The sequence below is a fragment of the Triticum aestivum genome, chromosome 7D (assembly GCF_018294505.1).
Source record: "Triticum aestivum cultivar Chinese Spring chromosome 7D, IWGSC CS RefSeq v2.1, whole genome shotgun sequence".
In the NCBI taxonomy this organism is placed as follows: domain Eukaryota; kingdom Viridiplantae; phylum Streptophyta; class Magnoliopsida; order Poales; family Poaceae; genus Triticum; species Triticum aestivum.
In genome coordinates, this window is record NC_057814.1 from 120,869,174 (window position 1) to 120,883,574 (window position 14,401).

A 14,401-nucleotide genomic window follows, 5' to 3' on the forward strand; every position below is an offset into this window, starting at 1 on the left:
CTTACCTGCGATCTTCCGGCGCCCGTAAAGAGGCGTTAAACGGGAGATCGCCCTTCTCGTCCCTAGTCCCAGGAGTCGGACAGAAGAGATCTGAACGACCCAATCAGCCACATGAGAAGCAGAAGTGCGGGATCTGCTCATATTCAATGTCATAGCGATCCGTACTCTTCCTCTTTGCCGAATTGATCAAGATCCATCTGCGGAGAGGTTTTTGTACCTCAATGGTTACCCTTGCTCGTAAGAAGCCTCCCACAGGATCAATCTGGACAACAGAAGCAGTCTTGTCGATCTGCTGAACTATTGCCAGACCTCGGGTATCATTCCTCAGGTTATAGGGTAGATTCACTACCCGAGCCCAAATTGGCAGCTTGTCAAATTTAAGCTCTGAAGGTTGCATATGTTCCTCAAACTCCTCCAGGATTACTGCATGCTTGCTAATGTGCCATGGAGACCCCTCCCAGACCCGGTCTCGATCATGTTTAGATTCAAATTCCGCAGTAAACATGTTTTCTCCCAGAGGATGAAAGACCAGGCCTCTAGGGTTTCCCCAGGCAGGGCGGAGCGCGTTGGAGATTGTGTGTATGTGGAAAAGGTTTCTGAACAGCACCTTGCCCCCAAGAAGCCACTTCGGCGGAGAGCCATCGTCGGAGTCATCAATCACCAAGGGTGTCGCTTCCTCCTCAAAGATATCCAACTTCCCGAGCGCCTCCTCCATCTGCGCTCGAGCCGAGCGAGGAGAGAGGGCGCCGCCACCTCGCCGTCCGTTCCCAGCAGACGCTGAAGCCATCGTCCCGTGGATTACCGGTGCGCCCCGCCGATGAGATCTGCGGGCGCCGTCAAGTCCACCGAACCCTAGTCACCGCCAAGGGGTTTTAGGGTTTCGAGGAAAACGTTACAAGATAAACCTAGGAACCCCACACGCTACCACGCGCGTACTACACATCAACAGTCTTTGTGATACTTAGCATGCATGGGTCCTCCTCACCTTTCGTTTAGGGCATCTACAACAGTTTGTATGTTAGCTTGTTGGTAAAATATGCCATGTCATCAACCAACACCTTAACATACAACAATTCCAATATGTTGTATCTAATTTGCCCAATAGGATGTGAGATAATAAATAAGGTGCTCTCTCATTCTACATTGGAGCTTGTGCAAGGGGTGTTGGTTCATGTACATACAACCTTCCTCTTTTTCCTCATTTATTGTATGACACATCATCAAAAATCACATGTGGCAAAATTTACCAACAACTATCTTACAACCATTGAAGATGCCCTTAGAGGGAAGCAGGACGCGACATGCATGGGCCCTCGATCACTAGGAAGACGATGGCCGACCATGAGAGTTTTGGGGTGCATGTGATCTGGAAAGAATGTTCTAGGTTTGCTGCGCTTGATTATATTGTACTATGAGAAAGAGTGATGATACTGCTTGATAATCATGTTCCACTAGATCCGCATCTCGAGGCACAGACAAATTTTTTTTTTTTGAGGAACTAACAGACATTATTTATTCTTCAGTAGTACATCTAAAATTCTTTATGTATGTGCACTCTTCTTTGCTTAGTCCATGCATGGCAGCATGAGCCATATTTCCAGGCATGGAGATAGGCAAGTAGTGAGTGAAAACCTGTCTAATTGCTCCACCAAATTCACAAGTCCGGAGCTGCGGCGTAGTGGATCATTGACTAGTGTGTATGGTGGAGTCAGACACTCTGAATCGAAGTGACCTCGTACCTAAACGCCACGCCGTTTTCTTCTTGCTTGGACCCGGCCCGTTCACTCGATCGGTGCGCGTTCTTTTCATCACATCACGCAGCGTTACTATCTCCTCTTCATCGCTTGGACGATGTGGACGTAAAAAATGGGTTAGTTCCGACCTGAATATAGAGGGGGGAAATCAAATCCTTGTGAGAACGAAGCTCTAACGACTCGAAAAGTGCTGCTGTTTACCATGTCCATGTGCGAGGAAAGTAGCGGGAGCCCATCTCTAATGCAAAAGCAAAAGCGCCGCGCCGGTACTAATAGCTTTTTTGGGGTGAAATGATGTCCCCTTTTGCAACATTAAGCCATCCCGTGCGAGCGTTCTAGGACTACATGGAGGGAGACCTGTCTGGGTAGCCGAGAAATATTTCACCCGCTAACTCTGTACCGTTTGTCCTGCGAAGAAAACTGTACCGCTGTTTGGCAAACGGATGCCACAGTATCCGCGTGCGCTGAGTTAAGAAGGCCGATGCGGCCGGGATGTAAACAATGAGTAAGGAACAAGGCCAGCGTGGCGTGCTAATGATCGATGTTTCACGGAGCACTGCTCGAGTCAAGGACATCTTCAACGACAACCCGTAAAAAAATTTCCGCATCCGTCTGAGTATAAGGAGTACCAGTCCACAGACAGGAATATAGAAGGTCGACATCCAACGCTAGCCGCATACATTTCAAACTCTTTTTCGACAAACCGCGTAAAATTCATGCAAACACGACCAGATTTTGTATAAACATGACGAATTTCATACAAACCGGAAGAGAACGCTTACGTTTTGGACATATTTTCAACTAAGAAGCTAAAACTATGTCTATGGCCATATACTATCGTACGGAGCTCCACTCTCACGACACGAATACACTACACTAGTCTATGGCCAGCCGCGGCTTGTCTTCCCCATGTCCGGCAACCCTGAATATGCAGGGAGCCCTGGAGGCATGTTCTTCCCCCGTGTCTTCCCTGTGTCCGCCTGCGCCCCTCATTGGAGCAGCAAAGAAGGTGCTTTAGACGGAGGGGAATGGTGCTCCCGTGGAGCTCAAGCGGGTGTCCAACATGGTCTGAGATAAAGGAGAACCGGCCGGGTATCCGGCGGTGCCCTTCCTGGGACCCAAGCGGCGGCGGCCTTCCTTGTTCTACTTCTCCTCGATGATGGCGGCGGGCGCGGACGTGTTGGTCGCCACCTCGTCCACATCCGTGCAACCAACTTCTTTCTCTGTGTGCATGGCGCGGCTACGCGCGCGTCGACGGCGGATGGCTCGGTCGCAGGCACTGGATGCGGTGATGCCCGTGCCGCTGTGCTCCCCGACGTGCTGGTGTGGAGCAACTCGCCACTCCTCATCGAGTTTGCCTCGAGCGGCGAGTTGCTGAACCACACGAAGGTTTGGGGCGGCAACTTGCTCCTTCGGATCAGGCGCAGGAACTGGAGCAGCGAGCTGCCTCGCTCGTATCCAGCGGGCTCGGTGCCACCTAGCCGGCTTGTATACCGGAGAACTGCTCTTCAGAAGCCATCGGAAGAGTGAAGAAAATGGTGAAGGAGAAGATGGGGGAACGGCGGAGGGGTGCGACTCTTGCCTGACATCTAGCCTCGTTTAAATAGAGGATGGGCGGGAGGAGCTCGGCCGGCGTTGCGTTTAATGCCGGCCCGCTCATGAGCGGATGTGTGGCCGGAGTAGGTTTTTCGGTTTCCACGCGGGTTGAATGGAGGCGTATGAATGCGACGAGGAGGCGTGTTCAGCCAAACGTGCAACGGGCGGCGCCCTCGGCCGGCGAGCCGCTTCAGTGGCAGAGTAGTGAGAGGTCACATCTGCCCTGGAACGGCCTTCAATGCAGAGCGGCCTGCTCTACAGCGGCATGAATGCGGGCAGCTGGCGCCGGACGGGATGCGCGTGTGGGAGGACAGAGGGGTTTTTGGTGGGCCAGGGCGGTCAAAAGCGGACTTGTGATCGGTCCGTACTCTCGCAAACCTCCCTCACTTTTGACTTCGGTTCGCGGGAGAAATCACATTTGGACCGCTCCACGGACCGATACATGCCTGCGTTGGATGACTTCGGTGGTCCGGACAGCGTGGTCCAGACGGTTTGCGGGTCGACTTTGGGATGCCCTAAAGAGCATCTACAACCGGACCCCTCAAACCCGTCTCAAACGCCCGGGCAGGCCGCCCGGTCACAAAATTTGGACCCAAACGGGCCTCTCAAACCGCCCTCAAACGCCCGGGCTGACCGGCACCCCTCATATCCGACCCAAATATGGGGCGGTCTGGGCGCGCCCGCCACGTCGACTTGGCCCATCCTGGCCCACGCCTGCCCCACAAATATCGCCGTCCGGAAAACCCTAGACCGCAGTCAATCCGAACTCCACTTCACTCCCCTCTCCGTCCACTCCACTTCCAATCCCCTCCAAACGCATCCGATGGCCGGTGACCGAAGCAGCGCTGCCTCCGGTGGGGACTCCGGCTCCGACGACAACTGGGCTAGCCTGCTGCGCGAAGCGGACCCCGGCGATGTGGAGGAGGTCGCCCTCTACATCGCATTGAGGCGTTCGGTCCTCGACCAAGGCGGATCCGGCAGCAGCGGATCCACTTCGTCAGCGCCGGCGACGTCGTCGGCCCTTCCCACCCAGCGTGCAGCTCCGTCCACTCTTCTCCGCTCCTCCAGGTACGCCGACCACCACCAGCACCCTCTGCTCCAGAGGTGGTGTCCGGCCACCACTGGGTCCTCGTGCCCGCGGCGGGGCCGACACGCACTCGGACGCCCGAGTCGGAGGCACGAGCAGCCCGGCGCGAGCGGCAGCGGGCGAGGGAGAGGGCAGCGGCATCCGAGTCGATGTCCGCACGCCGTCCATGCGCGAGCGCGCCGGTCGATCCTGAGGCAGCGCTCCTTGCTTCTGTCCTCCGCCGCTCGCTCACGACGGCGGAGACGGATGCGCTGCGCCTGCGCCGCAAGAATGCCAAGGCGCTCCGGCTCGCCATCGAGTTGTCGGAGCGCGAGGCAACAAAGGAGGCGGCGGCGAAGGCGAAGGCGGCCGGCCATGCCAAGGAGTAGGACCGCCTGTCCGCAGGCTGTCGGGCATGAGGTGCAGCTCCGACTCGGATATGACGGACAGCTCCACCTCCAACTCTGACGACGACGCGCCTCCGCATGCCGACGCCTACACGGAGGAGGGGCACAGCCGCGCCGACGGCCAAAAGGGAAGGGGCCGGCGAGGAAATGGTGATTTCCTCCGCCCTTTCTCATTCTGTTTATATTTTATCTATGTTTGTAGTATGGATTTGCACTGTCCGCCGTTAAACTCCGATGAATCATGTTTTTTTTGTCCGGCCAATCCGATGAACTACGATATGATCACGTGTTTTACGTAGCTTTGCATGAATTGCATGATTTTAAGTTTAGGTATGAGGGACGCGAGTGTGTAAGAGGAAATATAAAGCGTGCCCGGTCTGTGCCCGCGGACGCGCGGATCGGATTTGCCCAATACAACTGTAGATGCTTTAACTACTATAAAAAAACTAATTCTGTTAGGTTATCCATCGTCGTCGCCATTGTCGTTGTGGCAGGCCACGGGGAGATCGATCGACGAGCAGAGCACGCGTACGTCGTTGCCCGGATGATTGTGCCGGTGGAAGGGCTGTGCGCGCGACGTGGTCGACGCGGTTTCCGTGTCCCGTGTGTCAGCGGCGCCACGCGGATGTTTTATGCGGCGAAAGGCACGACGCGAGCCAACGGCAAAGATCACCCGTGACGACCAGACCGTTTGTTCAGGGCCGGGGTTTTAATATTTGCCGCGACAGCCAGTGGGCTCTCACGTTTCTCCTAACCCACATGAATAAAAGTTGACCACTGTAGGTCTTTGCCGTTCTTCCCAAGACCCATTTTGACCACATCAGAGGCAAGGAGCCAAGAACAATGTTTTTCTTTTCTTTTTGAAAAGAAGGAATACCCCGGCCTTTGCATCTCATGAGCATACAATCGGATGGATTCGAGCACACTTAGATACGGTGAAACTCATGTCGATGCCTTTGTTTTGACACTGATGCTAGAGCAGGATTTGCACTAGATAACATTCAAGACAACGGTGCCTTTTCTTGTCGCGACTAGCTCGTGGGCTTTGGAGCATGTGGTAGAGGTCGGTGTTGCAGAAGCAATGACCCTTAGATTTGGGTTCCTGCTTGCAAATCAAATTGGCTAAAGTCAAACAGTGTCAACTCGGACCTCTCGGTGGTGATTGAATCACTGATGAACCATGGGCAGTGCCTCAAGAGCATTTTTGAAGAACTTTGATGCAAGAGTTGACCAACGCGAGCTTTCGATTCTGTCTAAGAGAAGCAATTCCCATGCCTTATAGCCCGCAAAAAGGGCCACCCTAAGACAACATGTCGGAGCACTCCAAGTTAAACTGACTCCGTCCTTTTATCTCTCAGTTAACAAATTAAGGCCCTATTTGATTCGTAGGATTATGAAAATACATGAATAGAAAAAGTATAGAATTGAAGTGGCATACCCAGTTAAATTCAATAGGATTAGCAAGGAGTGTTTGATGTCACGGGAAAAACAAAGAAAATTTAAGAAGAGTTTAGAGTGGATGTTAGATTTTCTATGAAATATAGTACAAAAGATTTTATAGAAAAAATATCTTATAGGATCCAATCCTATAAACTTAAAGGGCCAACGTAGAAAAAATTCCTAAGAATTTCAATTCTCCAAAAATCTTACATAATTCCTTTGAATCAAAGTAGCCCTAAAACATGGATTCCTAAATCAACACAATTAAGGATCTAGGTTGTGTTTGTCATTGCGGTGGATTCTCGTAACTCATAATCCCATTTGATCATATGATTTTTTTTCTTTCTATTTTAGAGTTTATTTTACCCGTTTTAGCTTGCTTTCGTATCTAATATTTAGAACATATTACAGAATAAGCATGCATCACACTTGAGCACAAGAAACCCAGCCTTAGAATCTTCAAACACTCCTTTTGACTTGCTTTGACCCTCCCAAGAAAAGGCAACCTCACTAAAACGACCAAACAAGAGAAATCTAAACAGACCAGCAGCGATCCCGTTAATTTCGCCACCCCAAATTCCCTTTCCTAAAGCCACCCCACCTGCGTACACGCAGTCACCCCTTCTTCCCCTCCAACTTCCACTGCTCCCGAAAGCTTCCTCCCCCAAAATCATTCGCCATCTCCTCCTCCACTGTTACTGTCGCTTCCTCACCGCCCCCACTCGGACCGCCTCCCCGCGCCCACAGCCGCCGAACTCCGGCCCGGCGCCGCGTCCTCTGCCGCCGACGCCCAGCCGTCGCGCGGGATGAAGGGCCTGTGGAAGCAGAGCGGGCTGGCGGCCATGGCTAGCGCCGACGCGGGCCAGCTCGACCCGGCCGGCGCCGGGGCGGGGCGCTCCCGCAGGCGCGCGAGGCTCGTGGTGTACGCCCTCGCGGTGGCCTTCGCCGCATTGACGGCCTACATCGCCCTCTGCTCGCCCGCGGCCCCCGCCGGCGCGGGCGTCGGCGGGGGCAGGGACGGAGCCTCGTGGTTCGACGGCGTGTACGCCTCCACGGCGCCGTACCGCTCGCAGGTCTCGACCTTCTTCTCGTCCGTCTTCCCCACCAACTCGTCCGCCCCCTCGCCCGAGCCGTCTCGCCGCGACGGCGGTGGCGCCGCCAGCGGATCGAGCGAGGGAGGCGGCGAGGTGAATCGCGATGTGGATAGTAAGCAAGTCGGGAGCGGAGCAGGGAGCAGCAGTTCCGCTACGGCTGGGTCTGACAAGCAGTTGGGGAGTGGAGGTAGTGCGCCAAGCAGCAATGCCGCCGGCGCCGGTGCACCGCCGGCCGGAAGCCCAGCGGGAAGTGGCACGGCCGCCGCCAAGAGCGATTCTCCGACGAATAATTCTGCAACGAGTGGCGGTGCGCCGATTAGTTCGGCAGATCGGAATAAAGGCAACTCTACTGGAGGCGATTCTAGTAGCCAGGCAGGGGGTGGTGGTGAATCCCCAACCAGTGATTCCGCCGGAGAAAGAACCGTGGCGAAGGCCGACGAGGAGAGTGATGGATCCAGTAAGCAGTCGGCAAGCGGAGCTCCGACCAATAATGGCGCTGCTGGAAATGTCACCGCGGTGAAGGCAGACACCAAGGATTCAGTTGGAGTCTCCGGCGGTAGTTCTGCCGGAGATGGCAGCACAGCGAAGTCCGATTCCAGAATTGGGTCTGATAATAACCAGGTAGTGACTGCAGGCGGTGCTCCGAGCAGTGGTGCTGCTGCTGGAAATAGCACCACAGCCAAGGCTGACGGGAAGGATTCAGTTGGTGCACCGAGCAGTGGCTCGGCCGGAACTGACACAGTTGTGAAGGCTGATCTGAATAAAGAGTCTGATGGTGCATCAGGGAGTGGAAATGTGGATGAAACCCATAAATCAGCACCAAGTGCTAGTCCAGTGAAGAGCAATGCCGAAGATGGCGGAATTCAGAGCGATAAATCAAGTGGGAATGTGGCTTCAACTAGTAATCAGACTGCAGTGGCAGGGGAGAAAGAAGATGGATCTTCAACCAAGAACCAGACCCTTGCAGCATCTCCAGTTGTGACGAAACAGAACGAGACGAGTGGAGCTTCTTCTGTTGGAAATGGTAGTGGGATGAATAAGAAGGAAACACATCCCCCGGTTAGCGCAGGCTCACTGAAGGATCATTCATCCCAAACAATCGCCGCAAAAGCTGGGAATCACAGCGAAGTTCTGGCCAAAGGGTCATCAACTAAGCAGGCTGGTGGTGCCGGTGGAAATAAGAAGGTTGACTGGATAAAGGAGATGGCCGGCTGTGACATGTTCCATGGGAATTGGGTTCGGGACGACTCGTACCCTCTCTACCCTGGGGGATCGTGCCCTCACATCGATGAGCCCTTCGACTGCCATCTCAATGGCCGGCCGGACCGAGGTTATGAGAAGCTCCGGTGGCAACCCAGTGGATGCAACATCCCAAGGTGAGGAAAGCTTGTTAGACTAGCTCGATCCAATGTTGGTGAATTTATTTCATGCTTTGTGTGTGACATGCCCATTTATGTTATTTGTTACGCTAGATTGAATCCAACCGACATGTTGGAGAGGCTGAGGGGGAAAAGACTAGTTTTTGTTGGCGATTCACTCAACAGGAACATGTGGGAATCCCTGGTTTGTATATTGAGGCATTCTGTCAAGGACAAGAGGAAGGTTTTTGAGGCTTCTGGTAGGCGCGAGTTTAAGACCGAGGGCTCATACTCTTTCCTGTTCACGGTATGTATAGTCTCCAGTTTGAACTGGTTCAACACTACTGTATACTTGCATCCGTTTCCGTAATTATAATGTTTCTTTGTTGAAATTTCTGTTGTTTAGGACTATAACTGCAGTGTGGAGTTCTTCCGCTCTCCTTTCCTAGTTCAAGAGTGGGAGACGCGAGTCAGCAATGGAAATAAAAAGGAAACCCTTAGGCTTGACATTGTCGAGCAATCATCACCAAAGTACAAGGATGCAGACTTCATCATTTTCAATACTGGACACTGGTGGACACATGAAAAAACTGCCCTAGGGTAACTTGTTTTTACTGCTCTCTTGTTAGACAATCATCTACTGTACATTTCATTCTTGTTGCCTAAGCACTTGCTGCTATACATTCGATTGCCTAAACACTGAAGATATATTCATTGTGCCACAGGAAGGACTATTACCAGGAAGGTAGTCACATATATAGTGAGTTAAATGTCGTGGACGCCTTTCATAAAGCCCTTATCACCTGGTCCAGATGGATTGATGGCAATGTAAATCCCAAGAAAACCACCGTGATGTTCAGAGGCTACTCAGCATCTCATTTCAGGTGTGTATAGCCTTTTCTGTGAACTGCCTACATGCTATGTTTTTCCTGAGTTGCCCTTGACTGAACTAATATGTTGTTGTGGATATATGCAGTGGCGGGCAATGGAATTCAGGAGGCAGCTGCGACAAGGAGACCGAGCCAATAAAAAATGAGCAATACCTTTCAACCTACCCACCAAAGATGAGCATTTTGGAGGATGTGATCCACAAGATGAGAACCCCGGTTGTTTACTTGAACATAACAAGATTGACCGACTATAGAAAGGATGCGCACCCCTCGATCTACCGCAAGCAACACCTGAGTGAGGAGGAGAGGAGGTCGCCTGAGAGATACCAGGACTGTAGCCACTGGTGTCTCCCCGGGGTACCGGATTCCTGGAACGAGCTGGTTTACGCCCAACTTTTGATCAGTCAGCATCAGATGCTCCAACAGTAAATGCAAGTATGAGTTTTCTGGATGCTTGTATATGAAACAATTTCAAGGGTAATGATCATCAAGATGATCCACGTAGATAGTGAAGCTGCCGCTGGTGAGATCTCTCAATACCCCCTACACACATTCTTCGGTTAGAGGCATCTAGGACTTCATGTTGTAAAGTTCATGCCTACGCTAATCAGGAATAAACAATACTAGTATAGATGAGATGATACATAGATGCTTCTGTGCTTCTGGCTGTGCTCAAGGATGTCACATGATGCATTCTGATTTTGTTCTGTATAAGCTGGAAAATACGAATCGTGTGCTGCATAACAAAAGAGCTGTCTGACGAGGCGACACTTAAATCCTGTATGGTTTTGTTTTCAATTGCTCTATAGGGCCTATTTGCTAGTCCATCACAAATTAATTGACGCGTTGGATCGGAGGGGGTACTAGTATTTACTGACCTCACACGAGGCTGGGATGCTATGTTTAAGTCAATAACAATATCATACCAATTTTTTTGAAAGCTGAAGAATATGTTGCCTTCATGTGCTGCTATCCTTAATTTTTTTTACAATAGCTATTGTAAGTTGACTGAATTTGCAGTTTGGATAAAGTCAATTTTCTGGGAAGAGGAACGGTTGAAGGAAGAAGAAAGAAGCACGGCCGTTTAATCCCCACCAAAAAAATTCAGACGACTATAGTTGGTCCCTAATTTTTCTTGTTCTAATTTAAAATGTATAGGAGTATTGTGTTCTCGAAAGAACAAAAACGGTGTGTTTGTATACTACCTGCATGAGCAGATATATGTCCTGCTGTCCTGCATGAAACTCATGATGCATGTTGAAAGTTGAAACACAATCTACTGGAGACAGTTGGCGCATCGCATTCGTAGCATCTATGTTTGATTCTGAGACTTCGCAGTCCATGTGCAGGTCCAGCAAAAATGGCCCAGCTTGTAGGTTGCAAGGCCTGAGATGAGCTCTTGCCGGCAGACGCTGTGGCCTGTTTGCTTGCCGCGTGCAGGACTGCATTTCTGTATCAAAACTTTTTTTTTTTCAGTTTTCAGATTCAGATCAGAACGATATGTCTCTGTAATTTATCAAAACCAAACAAAAATGTATCATTTTGTTTAAAAGTTCAGATAATGATGTGCCGGTTGTGTACTTTTGTTGATAGTGACACACGTGCACCTGTCTCTAAACGAGGCACCGTTGCAGCTGCTTGATGAATGGTCATCATTCTCTTAGGTTATCCTTATGGCCTGGCCTGTCTTTGTGGATTTGTTGGTGCCCGTGGTCTTCGGCCGATGTTCTCTCGTTGGGCTTTCTCTACGATGTAGCAATGCGGGGTTGGTGATCGTTGCGTTTGGATATGGTTGACGGGTTGATCATGCGTTTTTATGGGGTTTCATGATCCGTGAGTTGTTCGCATGTGATTGGTTTGCATCGGTTTCGTTCAGTTGGGAAGTACTGTACGACTCATTTCCACGCTCGGTTGGGCCGTTGAGCTTCATCGACAAGATTAGTAAATGCTGAAGACCTGACCTGACTCATCTGCAATTCATCAACTGCAAGCTTGAGCATCAGACTGCGCTGAGGCCTGCAGCAGCTCAAGCAATCGACAGTTCAGCTTTTTTTCAAGAACTAATCGACAATCTAGTTTTATTTTTATTTTAGCGGTAATTGCACTAATTAAGGAGTATTCGTTGTAAAGAACACTCTACTTTTTCAGGTCACGACAAGTGGCGCACATGCAGCGCGCCACTTGTCGCAACATGAGAGTTTTCCCTTTTTTCGTAGATCCGTTTATTCAAAATGTTTTATCTCTTAAACCGCGTGTCCAAATCTCGAACCGTTTTCACCATTGGATTCCTCACGTCGAGATCTTCAAAACTAGATTCCATGTTGATAGGTTTTGACGGACCTTTTTTCACAAAAAAACGGGTGAAAAAACCGAAACGAGAGCATGGTTTTTTCGCTTTCCGAAAGAGGCACGCCCGTGCCTCTCACGAAATCACAACCGTGCCTCTCGTGAAAGCAAAACCGTGACTTTTGTGGAAGGAAAAAAAACGTGTTTTTTTCGTTTTCGAGAGGCATGGCCGTGACTCTCGCGAAAGCAAAACCGTGACTCTATTGAAAGAAAAAAAAAACAGAAAACGCGTATTTTTTCCCTTCCCGACAGGCACGGCCGTGACTCTCGCGAAAGCACAACCGTGCCTCTCGCGGAAGCAAAATCGTTAGTCTCGCGAAAAAAACCAGAAAACGCGTTTTGTTTTTCCCTTTCCGAGAGGCACGGCCGTGACTCTCACGAAAGCACATCCGTGCCTCTTGCGGAAGCAAAACCGTGACTCTCGCGAAAGAAAAAAAACAGAAAACGCATTTTTTTTGTTTCGAAAGGCACGGCCGTGACTCTCGCTAAAGCACAACCGTGCCTCTCACGGAAGAAAAACGGTGACTTTCGTGAAAGAAAAAAACTTTTTATCGAAAAGCTAAGGAAGACCGGGCGAAAACCAAAACGTCGAAAAACCCCGGAAAAAACTGTTTAAAAAGCCGAAAACGCGTGTGAAAAAGTACAAAAAAACAAAATCCGGAGAAAGCGTCCAGAACGCGACACGTGGCGAATGGCTAAGAGCGCGCCAAGTGACGCTGATCGTTGCGAGGCTCCGAAGGAGCGCTCGTTAATTAGTTGCTCTCGCTTCAAGCGCCGTGAAGATCTTGGGCGCTTGCGTGAAGTCAATGTGGGCCGCAGGCCATTAAGCGTGCTTTGTCTGTCCCCTCGCAGCAGTTTCGCCGCGAGCGCTATGTCTCACCTTAAGCAAGACGGTAGCAGCTCCCCCTGAAGCTTTTCCCTCCCTTCGCGTCGTATTAGACCGGCCGCACGCATAGCAAGTAAAAAGTGCTTAGGAAATGGGAGAATCAGGGTACGATCATCTCCTTGGATCGTGCGCTGCGCTAGCCACTTCGCCCAAGTCTCATTTGTGGTAAGAACTACGGGCGCGTCCAACTTGAGGATATTGAGCTGTTTTCTTTGGGTTTTTCTTCTTCTTCTTTTCTTTGTTTCATTTTGTTTATTTTCTTTTTTCTTCTCCATTTTCTCATTCTTTTTCATTCTACATTTTATCTATATGTCAACAACATTTTTGTAATACACATCTAACATTTTTTGAATACAAATTATATATTTTCGTAATTCATGTTCAACATTGTTCTGTTCACAGTTTTCACATTTTTCAAATAAAAGATTCATATTTTTTAATACATGGCAAACATTTTTTCTATACATTTTTAAATGCTTGATTAAGAGTTTTCAAATAAAAATATTAACATTTCTTAATAAATGGCTAACATTTTTTATACACATTAACATTTTCCAAATGCATGATTAACACTTTCCAAACACTTGTTCAACATTTTCAAAAATCTTGATTAACATTTTTATTTACATGATCAAATATTTCATCATTTTTTTAATATATGGTCAACGTTTTTCTTACACACATTTAACATTTTTCAAATGATTGATTAACATTTTTATATAAAATGATCAAAAAATATTCAACATTTTTTCTATACATATTTTAACATTTCCCAAATGCTTGATTAACATTTTTCAAATACTTGTTCAACATTTTTTTAAATGCCTGATTAACATTTTTTATATACATGATGAAAACAATTCATCATTTTTTAATGCATGGTCATCTTTTTTTGTATACACATTTAACATTTTGCAAATGCCCGATTAACATTCCTAAAATACATATATTAAGTACACGATCAAATTCTTTCACATAAATTTTATATTATTGTATACATTTTTCATATACGTGATAAACATTTTCTCTATACACATTTAATATTTTTCAAATGGTTTGTCAACATTTTTCAAATGTTGTATGTAGATTAATTTTTTAATATACTTGTTTTAAGTACTTGGAAGCGTAAACAAAAGTAAAAAAAGAAAGCAAAAAACACCAACTTTTTGGAAATTTAGAATGTATTCAAAAATTTGAAGATTTAGAATGTATTCAAAAATAATATAAAAATGAGCAAAATTGTTTAGAAAAGTTTAAAAGTGGAAAAAATAAAAAAAGGAAAAAGGAAAGCGGTGAACCGAGTAAATAAACACAGGAAAGAAAAGAAAAACAAATAGGCAATGGAACCTTTTGGAATGTTCCAAAAAATCGAAAGACGAACACTGTTGTTTTTTTTTATCATGGACCAGCCCATTAGGAAGGGAAGCTGTAGCAGGGGTGTGTGTTTTGGGCGAGATGCATGTTAACCGGTGCAGCAGGCGGGAAATAGGAAACTAGTTTTTTCTTAGACAAACTCACAAGCTTTATTTTAACCTGACAATGTTTACAGGAACGAACCAAAGAT

The 14,401-nt window shown here is 48.6% G+C and overlaps 1 protein-coding gene across 1 annotated transcript; it reads left to right on the forward strand.

Moving 5' to 3' along the window:
- Window positions 1–6,877: 6,877 nt before the first annotated feature.
- LOC123165526 (protein trichome birefringence-like 1) lies at window positions 6,878–10,384 on the forward strand. The gene is made up of 5 exons (XM_044583191.1): window positions 6,878–8,733; window positions 8,830–9,022; window positions 9,122–9,315; window positions 9,441–9,599; window positions 9,692–10,384. Exons 1-5 carry the CDS (start codon window positions 7,070–7,072, stop codon window positions 10,032–10,034), a joined length of 2,553 nt encoding a protein of 850 aa, XP_044439126.1. The 5' UTR covers window positions 6,878–7,069; the 3' UTR covers window positions 10,035–10,384.
- The last annotated feature ends 4,017 nt before the right edge of the window (window positions 10,385–14,401 follow it).

What these genes read in the sequence shown, in the direction of transcription:
- LOC123165526 (XM_044583191.1), top strand. Translation starts at nt 7,070, where the DNA reads ATGAAGGGCCTGTGGAAGCAGAGCGGGCTGGCGGCCATGGCTAGCGCC. An exon ending in CATACTCTTTCCTGTTCACG is followed by an intron (nt 9,023 to 9,121) that starts GTATGTATAGTC and finishes TCTGTTGTTTAG; the next exon opens with GACTATAACTGCAGTGTGGA. An exon ending in TACTCAGCATCTCATTTCAG is followed by an intron (nt 9,600 to 9,691) that starts GTGTGTATAGCC and finishes GGATATATGCAG; the next exon opens with TGGCGGGCAATGGAATTCAG.